The 14,158-nt window shown below is 56.5% G+C and overlaps 1 protein-coding gene across 5 annotated transcripts in view; it reads left to right on the forward strand.

Moving 5' to 3' along the window:
* The window catches only part of TRAPPC9 (trafficking protein particle complex subunit 9), a 635,544-nt gene that overhangs the window by 511,178 nt on the left and 110,208 nt on the right, over positions 1 to 14,158 (forward strand). For 4 of the 5 annotated variants that reach the window (XM_006152123.3, XM_006152122.3, XM_006152124.3 and 1 more), the window contains 2 exons: positions 2,447 to 2,600; positions 14,040 to 14,130. In XM_006152123.3, the coding sequence (XP_006152185.1) occupies positions 2,447 to 2,600; positions 14,040 to 14,130 (245 nt within the window). The remainder of the gene's footprint in view (positions 1 to 2,446; positions 2,601 to 14,039; positions 14,131 to 14,158) is intronic. The other variant, XM_006152126.3, reaches the window with a different exon arrangement.

The raw sequence follows: 14,158 nt of genomic DNA on the forward strand, positions 1-14,158 counted from the left end.
AGTCTGGCCTTGGGGACATTCAAACCCAGCTGGAAGGTGAAAGTCATTAGTTCCTTTTGGCTTATCAGGCATTGAGCTTCACTTGGCCTTTCGAGTTAAACATGGGACATTCTGCCCTTTTGTTTGGAGAGATCCTTGGCCTCTTCTCCGATCTCCTTGGGAGGCAGATGAGTAAGAAGAGCTGTCGCTGGGTGGAAAAGGGGACACTCGTGCTGCACGTGAGCACGACGCACAGGGGACGAGGGATGCGTGGATCTGAAAACTTGGGGGACTCCAGGGCCATTTCGAAACTGCAAATGAAAACACCAGTGAGGCAGCATTTAGCCAATTAGTAGCAAAGATTCAAAAGTGATCGTGGCTGGTATTGCCCTGGGAGAGAGAGGGGGAGCCCACGGGACTGTGCGGGGCACGCGCCACCATGGAACCCTGAGAAGGGCGTGGCCCCGCACGAGCCCTCGGTCTCAGAGACGTTTGTCAGGACTGTCCGACAGCAGTCATTTCTAGGCCGTGTGTGCTCGCTGGAGAGAGGAGGTGAGTGTGGCCACACCGCAATTTCTTCTCCACTTTCCTATCGGGGTTTGGGGCATGTATGCCCACCATGATTTTCAAGTCTCTGGGTCCTGGACTCAAACTTCTGAGTTGGCCATGCGGGATGCTGTGCCTTAACCACTGTGCCACCTGCTGGCCCACAGTAATCATTTTTTAAAAATAGAAAAGATTGGAGCGTTCAAAAAATACGGACATTGTTACAGGCATTATGGTATATTCATACACTAGAATGTTCTGCAGATTAATTTTTTTTTTTTTTTGGAGAGGTTTTTGCTATAAGGCAACGTGTGTTTACCAGAAAGACAAAGAGAGACATAGAGACAGAAAGCCAGAAATCATCCCCCGGGGGGGATGGCCATGCCACAACCCCTTCTCCTCCATTCTCCTCTTGGGATCTTGGGCACGCATGCACATGCACCCAGTGTGAGTTTAAGCCACTGGGTCTGGGACGCGAACCGCAGTTGACTACATAGGAGTTCAGCGACATAGCCATTATGCTACCTGCTGGTCCCACTACAGACTAATTTTTAAGGATGTGAAAAATATTCATAAAATGTGAAGAGACTAAAAAAAGAAGGCTTAGAATCGTGTGCGTGTGAGTGATGCATGCATGACGATTGTAGATGTACATGTGTAAATATTTAAACTGCCAACATACACATACCCGGGAAAAGTTTATTAAAATTCAGATAATTACATTAGAGTGAAAGATTCTAAGAGTTTTTATTTTTATACTTTTCTGTTTCTTGCCTCCTAATTTTTTTTAAAAAGGGGTTTATTTATTTATTTATTTATTTATTTATTTTGTTTTTGCTATGGGGTGCATGTGTTTGCCAGAGAGAGACAGAGAAAAAATGAGAATGCACCCGCCTGGTGGGATGGCCACACTGCAGTCCCCTCCCCATTCTCCTCTCAGGATTTTGGGTACACATGCATGCCTGGCATGATTCTTGGGCCGTGGGATCAGGGACTCAAACCACTAGGCTGGCCAAGTGGGATCCAGTGCCTTAACCTCCACACCACCTGCGGGCCCCCCTCACTTCTTATAAGCTGTCTACGTAAATAATCAGGAAAGCAAAGTGAGTGGAGCTTTGGAAGGCCGCTCCTCACCACAGGAGCTCCGTCCTCTGCACCCGTGCAGGCAGCCTGACTCTCAGCAGCACAGGCCCCTGTCACTCTCTGGGGCGAGCTGGGGATTGATTGGCACTGTGGCAGCCCTTTTCCAGGCTCGCCTCGCTGTGAGACCTCCTCTTTGGGAGGGGCTTGCATTTGTATGTCTCGGACAGCGATTCCTCGTCTGTTGTTTGTAGAAGGAACGGCCACAGCGGCCAGCTAGAGATGGGCCTGCCAACTGCTTTGGCCACTGCACGGTCGATGTGATGACGATGATAATAAAAATAATAATAGTAATAGAACTCCGGTCATTGACCGAGCAGCCTGCACTTTTCAGGTAGAGCCAGCACCTGGGAGCCTAAGGGGACAAAACACCTTCCTACAGGGTGAATCCCAGAGGGCCATGTAGGCCTTTGAGTCGAGTAACAGCCAGCACTCTCTGTGCTGGCCCACAGTGGAATCGAAACCATGCCCAGCCCTGTGGGGGCTGCACCCAGGCTCTGTCTGCCTCACCCCCTGAAGGAATCACGGTTCTCATCGGGGGGTCTCAGGTCTCCCCAGAGTGTGAATCTGGGTCTTCGGTCCTCAACGTTGTGTTGAGCCAGCTCTGGAGTCGGGGCCACCGTGGGAGTCTATTATTTCATTTTCTTGGAACAGGTCCGTTATGCATTGCTGACGATAATGATTCATTATACTGTCACACGCTGGCATGTCTGATTCTCAGCAGCCAGCAGGAGAAATTGCCCTCCTGATTAATTTTCTGCCGTTTCCCCCCTTCTCTTAGAATGGCGATTCAAGTGGATAAGTTCAACTTTGAGAGTCTCCCAGAGTCTCCTGGGGAGAAGGGGCAATTTGCAAACCCAAAGCAGCTGGAAGAAGAGAGGCAGGAAGCCCGAGGCCTGGAGGTCAACAGCAAGCTGGACATCCACTGGACAATCATATCCTTTCCTGGCGGCCCACTTGGGGCCTGGACCCGCCCCAGGGTCTCCGACACGCTGACGCAGAGGTCGGCCATTGGATTTTAACCACAGGTAGCTCAGAAATGTCATGGCAAGGCGATGCGGACCACAGGCTTGGCCTTTTCTTAACCTCTTAACGCTTCAAAGGCCCTACTTGATGAAGTATTGATTCTGCGGGAGGAAAGGTCTTCCTGGGTTTGTGGCGTTCTCGTCTCTAGGTGGCATGTTTCTGCCGGCGTTGGTGTTCATGTTAGTGGCAGGTTCTCGTGGCCACCTATCAAGGCCAGGCTTGGGGAGTTTTGCAGACTGACAGCTGAAAACAGGGATGCAGTTATCTGGGACCTGAAATCGGCCCGTACAGCTTGCTGAAGCTGAAGGCACTGTTTTGAAAAGACTGAGGGTGTTCTCGATCGAGAAAGGGGCCGTGAGCGCGTGTCATGGAATAACTGCACTGCTCCGAACTGCCCATCAGTGCCTGTCTTCAAGGAGGCCCTCGCCAAATGAGGGACTCTCTGGAGCAGCCCAGGGTTCACGTGTCTGTGCGTTGGTCAGGCATTCTTTCCAGAGCACCTGCTTTTGGCCCACGGAGTTCGGGAGGCACTGGAAAGCCTGAGAGGCAGAGCCAGGCCTGTCGCAGTTGCCTGACCCAGTGGGAAGCAGGTGTCTGTCATCTGGGAACCAGATGCGCTGCAGGCGAGCCCAGGCAGAACCCTGTGCCCTCTGCTCTGGGTGTAGATGCAGCAGCTGCTGGTGGGGGCAGTGGGGGGGCTTCACAGAGGGGCGACCTCTGAAGGCTGTCAGGATTGGTGAGAGTTCTTGGGAGGGACGAGGGAAGTGCCCTGAGGTTTCTGAGGCATGTGAGCCCTTCAGAGACTCGAGGAAGTGGCAGGAAGCTGTGGTGTGAATGTTAACTCAGTCCACGTGGACTCTGGTGGTGAGGGTCAGACCTCACCGTGTGGTCACACACCTGCTGTGCAGCTTCCCTGATTCTGAGGTCCTCATTCCATGTGCGGCAGAGGTCCCGGGACCTGAGGCCAGTTCCTTTTTGCCGGCTAGCGTGAATTCAGGCCGGGCAGGCCCGCTGTCTCTCAGGAGGTTAGCACTTCCCATGCAGATAGAAGGTTTTGTGAACCAGATGCTAAAAATAGAGCAATGAAGGACTCAGAGTGAACAGAGGCAGCCAGTCGTGGGGTCGCAGGCACGCGCTCTGGCCCAGACAGAGGTGAAAAGGTGAGCGTCCTGGGCTCTCTCTCCCCGTCTGCCCTTGGAGCCGAGCGCCAAAGCCAGGGTTTGGTCGGTTTTTTGCTGATTAAGCTAAATGGCGTGGCAACGCAGCACGCTGGCTGCTTGTTCACCATGTACAAAGCACGCTGCTGTCAGGTGATGGTAATTCTTCCACGTCTCTCTGATCGCCACTGCCATGGCTGGGGAGGAAGCCGGACCTCCACGAGGAGCGTTGAACCCGGTATTTCGAGACCAGGATAAGCGGCAGAGCAGGGTGGCCAGAGGAGGGCTGCTGGTTAAGTGTATGCTCGCCCTGCGTCCTGGACTGCAGGTGGCTCACGGAGGATCAGGCCAGGAAGGAAGACCCCTGGTGTGTCTCTGCCATGATGTTAGAGCCAGGGAAAAACGTGGGTCTTTCTGAGAGGATGAACCTTGGCGAGGCTCTGTCACTTCCCCCCTGGAGGGAGACCACTGTCTCCCAGGTCTCAGAGCCGGTTTCACGCAGGAACCCTCACAGACCGCCGCAGTCTGGGGGCGGGGGCGCTCTGCCTCTGCTCATCAGTGCCACCCACCCAGCAGTGACTGTTCTCACGGGTGACCTTGCTCCGGGGCTCAGATAAAAGCAGGAAGCCCCTGTTCCCTAGAGACTGGGCTCTTCCCCTCCCAGGCTCAGCGGTGTTGGGCGCACAGGGTGGTGTCTGCTGTGTCATAGCCACCGATTCCCGAGCGCCCCTGGCTCACCCACCCACCCCTGAACTGCACCATCAACTGTCCTGCAGGTGCAAGTTGGGACTCGAATCCGGGAGAAAGGGAGGTGCTTGGGGCCGGCTGGCGACAGGGTGGTTACCCACAGTGTGCCGTGACGCCTGTGCCCACGGAGGTCAGGTCACGTCTGGAGACCTGCCTGAGTACAGCAGACGTGCGAGTGTCCCTGAACCAGGGCTGCTGGCCGAGGGGGATCTCACGTCAGTACCTGCCAGGGTGCACGTGCGCTCTGCCTCTGCTCTCGTTCATAGACCAGTCAACAAACATAAATCATAATAAAGCAAGGCAGTGGAGGAGCTGCCCGGAGCTCTGTCCATCGGTCCCATCTGTGATCCTTGTCCAGTGGACGTGGCGTGGTCTTTAAAAACCGCCAAACAAGGGCAGAGAATGTCTGCTGCTTCTTATTAGGCCTGGACTCTGCTAAAAGGTCAATTTTCCCGTTTTCTGTGTTTACTTAATAATTCATATAGCAAATATTTATCGAACGCCTACCATGCGCTGCGCACATCTGTCCCACAGAGTCACTGACTGCGGTTTATGCGCGATGTTCCTGTGGGCTAATTTAGTTAGAGGGAACACTGAGGACACCCCCCTCGTCTCGCTCCCTCCCCCGGCCCCCCTGTGCACGCTTACTTTTCTCCTCTCTCATCTGGGAATGACATCTGGCAGGGATGAATACCAGGCTTTTGCTATTGTAAATCTGAATTCAAGCAGATGGGAAGACCGAAAATTGAATCGGCTAATAATTTCATTATGCATTTTAGTAACGTTTTCCAAATATTTAGACTTTATAAAAAAAAATCCGAGCCTAATTTGACATCAGTCCGTAGTGATCGAGGTTGCCCGTACATCATGCACAGGTGGCGTGCAGTGAGCAGGCTCCTGCAGCACATACGTGCACACCTGTCTCTAGCATCTGCAGCGAGGTACGAGGTGCACAGCCAGAGGACATGGGGAGCTAGGCCAGCCTGTCCCCAGTTAGCAAAGTTTGTTACACAGGTTTTGTTCTCACGTGCCGGGCCCTGGAAATGTCCCGCCAGCAGCCCCGTCTAAGAGGAGGACAGGCATAGACGGACACTCACCACCCCATCTAAGAGGAGGGGTGGGTGCACACAGGGGCACTCACCACCCTAAGAGGAGGGGTGGGTGCACAGAGGGGCACTCACCACCCTGTCTAAGAGGAGGGGGTACAGAGACTGGCACTCACCACCCCGTCTAAGAGGAGGGGGTGCAGAAATGGGCCCTCACCACCCCGTCTAAGAGGAGGGCGGGTGCAGAGACGGGCACTCACCACCCCGTCTAAGAGGAGGGTGTGCAGAGTCAGGCCCTCACCACCCCGTCTAAGAGGAGGGGGTGCAGAGACGGGCCCTCACCATAGTGTTGAAGGGCCAGGGCAGGTGCTTTCAGAAGATGAGGGGTGTAGCAGGGCCTCACACCACATAGCCTTTGTATGACCAGTTTTAGCTGAGGAGGGTCCTCCCCACCTAGTGGGAGTCCACGGAGGCAGAGCACTGGCCTGACTGGCCTGATGTCTCAGAAGCTGCCCTGACCCTGGCCTGCCAGGGCATTGTAGAGAAGCAGGAGTGGGTTGGGAGGCTGGAACTGTTGCCCGAGCGCTTCGAGGCCAGGACCTTTAGGCTGATGAGGTCTGGTCACGGCGCCTGCAGGGTTCAGACTTGTAATGGCCTAAGCTTCCTCCATCCCCTGTCCTTCCTTATTTTGGGTCAAGGCCAAGGATTGAACTCAGGGGCTTCGTCTTCATTTCTGCCCACCCCTCAGTCTGCGAGTGGTCACTCCTCTTAGCAGGCCTGTGGCCTGCTGTGCCCCGAGTCCTCCCTGGCCAGCGCTGTCCAGCCCTTCCTACCTTGGACCCCTTCTCCCCACCCGTATGCCTGTTCTAGGAGGGAGGCAAGGCAGGGTTTCTCCCAAGGAACCTGGGCCAGAGGAGTCACAGCATGAGGGTGCTGAGGGGAACAGGGTCCTCCCAAGGCTGGAACCTCCCAGCCCTGGGTTCCTGGATGGCCCAGATGGTGTTTTCAGCCCCAGTGTCGCTACGTTCTGGGTGGAACTTACTCTTTGGCACTGGGCCTAAGCAGATGGGCCACGTATTAGATACCTCCATTTTCCTGTAAGAACCCCTCGCAAGCCCTCTTACTGTCTCACTCTCCTTGGCCAGTGAGAACTCCCTGTGCAGACAGTCCTGTCCTGTTGGCCACATGGCACTGTCCTCGCTCAATTTCCCACGGAGGCCAGGGAAGGCGCCGAGCAGGCAGGAGCCTGTCCTCACAGGCCCCTCCGTGCGTAGCCTGGGTCAGCACCTCACTCTCTCTGCTTCTCTGTCCTCACCAGGACGTGGGGGAAGTGAGGCCCCCCTCTCCACATGCTGGTGAGGCAGAGTGTGTAGGCCAGGCCATCCGGGCAAAGCCCTGGCCCCTGGTGCCTGGCCCCCGAGGGTGGGGGCGGCACTGCCTCCTGTGTCCCCATTGTGCACATGCGCGTCAGAGGTCCCCCGCTGCCCTCATGCCCCTGCCTTCATCTGTGCCTGGGCTGAAGTTCTCACAAAGGAGTCCTCATACTCAGAAACCCACGTGCTGCCTCTTAGCGCCAGCTGGTAACTTTGTGTTTAGTTTTTATTTACTTTTTTGCTATAGGGTACATGCACACACAAGAGTGAGACAGAGTGAGAAATCACCCCCCAGGGGGGACGGTCACACCTCAGTCCCTTCTTCTTCATTGCATCTTGGGATTTTGGGCACACACGGACACTCGCTCTGCGTGATTTTTAAGCTACTGGGTCCGGGACTCAAACTGTGCAGTTGGCCATGTAGGATCTGGCACCTCAGCTTCCATGCTGCCTGCTGGCCTGCCTAGTAACTTTGTAAGGGACTGCTCCTCCTGCAGTGGCTGACGGGCACACGTGGCTGTGGGGGATCCTGGCTTTCTGTGTGAGCACCAGGGCACACAACCATGAGCACCTCACGGGCCTGCCCTGGAGCGGCGGCCTTCCTCCAGGCCCAGTACTCAACATAGTCCCTAGCACAGGGTTCTGTTTCAGTGATGCAGCCGTCAGAACGGCTTCCAGCCTGCTTGCACGGTGTCGAGAGCTGCAGTGAATACCGGAGAGCTTGGTCAGTCTGGGTTGCAGACCGGCTACTTCGCAGACTGCCCTGCCCAGATGGTCTATGGCTGAAGCAGGTGAGGGGTGAGCTCTGAGCAAGCTTGGTGTCTCCTCACCTCCTCGCCCTTGTTTTTGTTGCTCGTCTTCGGAGAGCATTCGGGTGGGTGAGCAGCTTGCTGATATACAGACTCTAACATGTACGATTTTAAAGAGGAAGGGCTGGGGGCAGGGTGTGGCCGGTCTCTGCAAGGCCAATGACTGCCCTCTGGCAGCCTGGGCCCTCTCAGAAGCACCCATCCACCCTGTTCTTCCTGTGACCAGTTCCGCAGCTTCCAGGGGGAGGCGACCCTGGGAGAGCTCAAGGGCCAGGTGGACTTTTGGTGCCTGGGCATTGGCGTGCTGAGTAAGAGGTGGCATGTCCTAGCAGGGCGCAGAGGTCAGGCGCGGAGGGCCCGGAGAGCAGCGGCCGTGGAAGGGTGGCGCCGAAGCTCAGCGCCTGCGGCTCTTGCAGTCTGCAAGGTCTATCCTCCCGGGCTGAGGGGCCCAGGGACAGCGTGGGCTTGGGCCATACTGGCCTCGCAGGTGATGGTTGGTCACCCTGTACAAGCCTAGGGAGCAGCAGAGTGGGTAGGGCATTCGTCGGCCGTTTGCATGTGGGGCTGCATGAATAGGTCCCTCTGAGGACCTGGGCACAACACCCTCCACCTTGGTCATGGAATTCAGCTGCCCTAGGCCTTGCTCAGTGTCCAAGCTGCTGTCCATCCCACGAGGAAAAGGCGTCTTCGTCAACGGTGCTCCCCCGTGGGGCAGAGGCAGGAGTAGGTGGCGAGTGCTGGGCTGCCCTGGGCTGACCACCTCCCACCTCTGTAACTGGCTTCTTGCTTATTCTCGAAGATGCTTCTTAATGGAGCTCTGTCTTCTCATCTCTTGAAAAAATGTTCTCTCTCTCGTGAGATGCCTTAAAACCCAGCACACTGCTTTTCCAAGAGGGGTGTTTGGAAAAAAAGTTTTACCTAAATGAATTTTAATACAAGTAGCTCCTGTCGTCAGCGAGGCTTATTCCTTGATCATCTCAAGTAAAATATGGGATTGCATTTTGTATCTGCCTTCAAGGGATTTGGCTTCTGTTGCTGTCGGTAGCAGCTCAATTCAGAGGCCTTTAATCTCTTATGGTGGGGACGCCGCTGCAGCTGGAGTGTAGTGCTGCATCTGCTCACGACGCCATCCTGTCGGCCTGGCTGCCAGCCTTCAGTGGGCACGGGGTGAAGGTGGGAGGGACACTGAGCTGATGGCTGCCTCTCCCAGATTGCAATACAGTAACCATGCACACCTGGGCATTGCTTTGAACGGAACCGGGCTTTGACAGAGTGCGAACTTCAGACACGGTTGGCCCACGAGAGCGGGAAAGGGTTTCCGGTCCAGCGTGTGTGTGCAGTGCACAACATGGGTGTGTAGACGTGCATGCGAATTGTGCATTGCGTTTGCGTGGCCAAGGCGTGTTGGGCACATGGGTACTCTGAGTCTTTTGGGTGTGGCCATCCCTGTGAGCACGTCTGTCTCGGATAGTAGCATGATAAAATGACAGTGCTTACAAAGCTGCTCACGCCCGTCTGGCACTTCCTAGATGCCAGGTGCCATCTGAGCTCTTCACGCAGACTCGACTTTCACAGCTCTGAAGCAGCGCTGTCCCATTCTGTGGAGGAGGGAGCCAGGACCGGGAGAGGTTGGCACCCTTTCCGGAGGCCACCCAGCCCTCTGTGTGTGCAGAGCTGGGATGCACACACAGCTGTCATCCTCGGAGTTGTGCTCCTGACTCCACCGAGGGAAGCACAGGGCCCCTGACCTCCGTGTGGCCTTCCAGTCAGTCCCGCTTTCCAGGGGCAGCCTGTGGAGATGGCAGTGCTCCTTGGTCACTCTGCTAATTTGTACCTCCCTCCCTGTGCAGAGCTGTTTCATCCACTCCTTGTGAGACTAGAATTTTTTCAACCAAGCAAGACTTGCAGCAGGGAGCTGATAGCAGACCCCTGACCTGTGGCACGCCCCACCACGCAGTCCTCTGTCCTGTTGGATCTTCGGCCCCGGGAGCTTAACTGTGGTGCGGGCGCGCTCGGTTCATTGAGAGCAGCATCAGCGTTCTGTAAGTTCATGATGCAAATCAGAAACAAAGCCAGGGGAAAGAGGCTCATTAATCATTTAAAATAGTCTTTCCATTAGTGTAATTTCTATTTATGACAATTCGCTAATTTATTTGAGCTGAAGTGGGGCTGGGCTAAGTCCCTGCACCTGTAGTTTTTCACTCCAGAGCTGGCACATGGGACACAGACAGCCAGAGTGGGGGTGCCAGGGAAGCACGCCCCACCTCAGAGCCCCCACTTCTGGGCAGCACCTCGAGGACAGCCTGAAAACGTCGGCTGCAGCCCCTCGTGGTGGTCCTCCAGTTTCCAACCCATGTACCGTGGCTGTAACTGGCCATTCCGTGTGGACGCGCCTCTGTGAGGTGAGCGGACACACCTGCGGTCTGGAGGGTCCGGATCCACACACATCTCTGCGGCTGCGTCTCCCGAGGCAGATTCCCAAGCAGTCGTGTGTCCCAGACGTCTCGCCGGGCCACATCGGCCTCCGTCACAGACACGGATGGACTCTCCACAGCCGCACGATGGCTTCAGACGCTGGCGACGCGGTACGCTCCCAGATACCTCACTGCTGGCTCCTAGCAGAGCTGAGAGCCACAGGGTAGTGCTCTCCTTGTGCATTTTCTTAGCATCTGGCTGTGTTTCCCAAAGATTCGGGAGGAAACTCTCATGGTCCCCAAGATACGTAGATGGGCCGAGAGCCTCGCGAGGACGTTTGTAAGGAAAAGGCTCCGCACAAGTATTAAAGAACTGATGAAATGTCGGAAGTGATGATGACGAATACTAGCAAGTAGAATATAACCCTTCCACAGGCCGGGGCTTCTCAAAGGTGGCGGACTGCACAGTGGTCTCTCCAGCACCTGACAGCATACGCAGCGGGTGTGGGTAACTCTTGGTGGGAGACGGGCCCTCAGAGCCGAGCGGGGAGTTCCATAGCACAAGCACAGCTCCATGGGCCAGAGCAGGGTGGCGGGAACACCCACAGAGGAAGGCTGTTGGCGTCTGGGGTGGGGGTGGATCAGCCAGGACTTCCCAGATAAGGCGATGTTTCAGCTCTAGAAGACGGAGTGGTGGTGGGGGAGCGTGTGCCAGGCAGACCCATTCAGAGTGCTCCAGCGGGTAGAAGACGGCAGAGCAGCGAGTAGCAGCAGAGTCAACCCACGCACATGTGAATGCACGGGCCGTGAGGCCTACAAATAGAGTTCGTTGGGCCAAACAAAGTCCTAGGGGGAACCAGCAGTTAGCGTAATGGCTATGTCGCTGGACTCCCACGTAGTCAACCGCGGTTTGCGTCCCGGACCTGGTGGCTTAAAACTCACGCCAGGCACGTGTGCGTGCATGCCCAAGATCCCGAGAGGAGAATGGAAGAGAAGGGATTGCAGCGTGGCCATCCCCCCTCGGGGGTGATTTCCTGCTTTCTGTCTCTCTGTCTCTGTCTGGCGAGCGCACGCGTGCTATAGCAAAAACCTCTCCAAAAAAAAAAAGAATTAAAAAAATAACAAGTCCTAGGGCCTTGCTGGTTGTGCTGGGGATTCTGTCTCAAGAGCAGTGGGTAGCCACACCGCACTCTCAGGGGCTTAGAACTGCAAGCAGCCTCTGAACTCTGTCCTGATTCCCACTCTTTCTGTTCTGTGAAGTACTGTATTCTTCCAGGGAAACTGAGGCGCTGAGCAGTGGGAAGGCAGGGCTGCCTGCTTGTTGACCTTGCTGGTTTGAGCAGGGATCTGGAGATTAACTGAGGGGTTCAGCCCAGCCCTGGGCCCCACAGCTGCTGCGTCCAAGGGCTTGCAGCTAACCAGAAGCAGCACATGCTGCAGGGGGGGTCCAGGCAAGCTTAGAGGTCTCTGTAAAAGAGATCATGTCTCCTTGCAGAGGTCTCAGCAACTGCCTGTGGCCGCCCTCCCGACGGGAGCTGGGCTTCGTTGTCCTTAAGGGCCGGCCCCTGGGATGCCCAGCAAGCCATGGGCAAGGGCATCGCCGGGGGTGTGGCCCAGTGGCTATCACCTGTGGAGATTTCAGCCCTCCTGCTGCCAGAGTCCTTGCTGCCACCTTCTAGGGTACGGGCACATTGCAGGGACCAGCACCTGTTGACAGCCAGAACATGTCCCTGCTATGTCCCTGCGTGGCTTGGAAGAGCAGTTTTTTCTACCTCATGGAGCTGCCTCAAGGCCCAGGCCCACCTGCCCTGTGGGCACCAGGGCCTTCCTTTGTCAAGGGGTCTCTGGCTCCTGGTTTCCAGGTTCACTCTGAGAAGCAACATGATGCGTCTCATAGTGGCTGAAGAGGGGACTGTGGCAGCAGACTGCCTGGGGCCACGCCTGGGCACTGCTGCTTCCTGGCAGTGTCCGCTTTCCTGTTCTCTTGTGGGTCTGAAACTTTGACAAGTTCTTCAGAATGGAAATGACAGTGCCACTCATACGCACCGTGTTCTGGAGTCCCGACTTAATGATGTGAGTGTGAAATCGAGATCCGCGCTGAGCTTACCCAGGGCCCCGGCACAGTCCTCCGGTGTGCCTCGATAGAAGCATAGCAGTCAAGTCGCGACAGGACTGGCGGCGTGACTGGCTCTGCGCCCTGGCGCTGGACTTCCGCACTGAACAGTAGTAGCGGCCGTCACGTGAGGTCCCAGCTGCACGGTGGCTGGCCCGTCAGCTCTGTTGCCATTTGGGAGTGCAGGCTTGACGTGAGACTGTCAGTAGCTTATGGGCTGGGTGGGAGGGGCGTGTGCATGCAGCTAGTTGGCTTTATCAGCGCAGCTGCGTCATTCGTGGCTCATGTCCGAGAGCAAGTGAATGCAGAAATATGCTTTGGGCCAGTGTCCAGAGCCCGGGGCCATTCGGCACCACGGCAGTGACTGCCACACCAGCCTGCGCCTCTGATGCGTCGTTTCCGAGCTCCTGGTCCTGGGCGCGTCCGGCAGGCACTGCTCCTGCTCTGCAGACACGGTGCTCTCTGTCCCAGCAGCCTGGCCTGAGCTTTCTCACGAGGGCGTGCCGGCCGTGGTCTGAGGTCCCGATTGCACCCGGTGGAGATCAACCCGGGACAAATGGGGGAGAGCAGGAAGGAGCAAGCCCTTGCACCTTGAACCCACGGGACCGCCCTTGACATCCACCCACCCGGCTCTCACAGACTTGCTCCTGATGTCAGGGCACTTTACGGTGTGACATCCTTGTACTCAGTGGACACCTTTGCACAGCGATGAAGGTGCACAGAGCTGAAAAAGTACGTGTTCCCCTCTGCTCTGAGCCCGGCCCCCTCCCAGAGTGCCCACTGTTGTTTGCTCCTCACATCAGCCTTTAGCATTGGTGAGGCTTTAGGGACAGCTGGACCCCCACCGCCCCGCCCAGGACCTGTGGGTTAGGCTAGGCCAGGGGCCGATTGCACCTGCGCTGAGAGCAAGGCCCTTTCCGTTGCCGGATGATCCAGGGCAGCGGCCGTTTCGTTTCCTCGTGTTAGGTATTGTGAGTGATCCAGAGTGCCGGCTGCATGGAGCAGAATTGACCTGCCAAAGCGGGATGAAGCGGCCCCCACTTGTCCGGTCACTAGAGAGCGGCAGAAACTGAAATTCCCACTTGTGATCCCAAGTTACGTACAGTAGCTCTCATTTCTGCGAGGAAGGGGAGAGGTTTGCCGATCTGTCCTGAGGGCTACGCAGGCGGTTTGGCTCGGCGCCGGCCAGAACACTATTCTCCGCGATTCCAAACCTGTTCTTCCGCTGGTACTTGCTGAGAGGCTTTACAGCGTCCCGATGACGAAGTCGCTTCGGTGGGCCTGTTTGTGGTGACACGCGCCACGTCATCAAGATGTACAACGCCACAGACGCCAGGCTCCGGGAAGCCGACCGCCGAGGTGGGGCTGAGCAGGGAGCCAGGACCCCATGCCTCGTGAAGATGAGCTTCCATCTTCCCTCGTTTCCCACCTGGAATAGTGGCGGGACCAGCGTTGCCCCAGGGGCCTCCCTTCCTAGACACACTGCTTGATCACAGTTGGGGGAGGTGGGGAGGCCCCTGACGGGTACGCGCACGCCGGACTTCCTGTACTCGGGGTGCTGTCTTCACCCGACGGGGGTTACCTAAGAGGAGGGAGGTGCGTCTGCTGTGGGAGGTTTCCCTCTGGGGGTCTCTGTCAGAAGCTTCTAGAAGGTCTCAGCAGAGCCAAGCTTTCCTTGACCGAGCTCACCCCTCTCTGAAGCGCAGTGGCGAGGCCAGTGTGGAAGGACTCCTGAACCAGCTCGTCCTGGAGCACCTGCAGCTGGCGCCGCTGCAGTGGGGGGAGGACCTGCCGCGCCCCTAGCCCGG

Source organism: Tupaia chinensis, unplaced genomic scaffold (genome assembly GCF_000334495.1).
Source record: "Tupaia chinensis unplaced genomic scaffold, TupChi_1.0 Scaffold000335_1, whole genome shotgun sequence".
Classification (NCBI taxonomy): domain Eukaryota; kingdom Metazoa; phylum Chordata; class Mammalia; order Scandentia; family Tupaiidae; genus Tupaia; species Tupaia belangeri.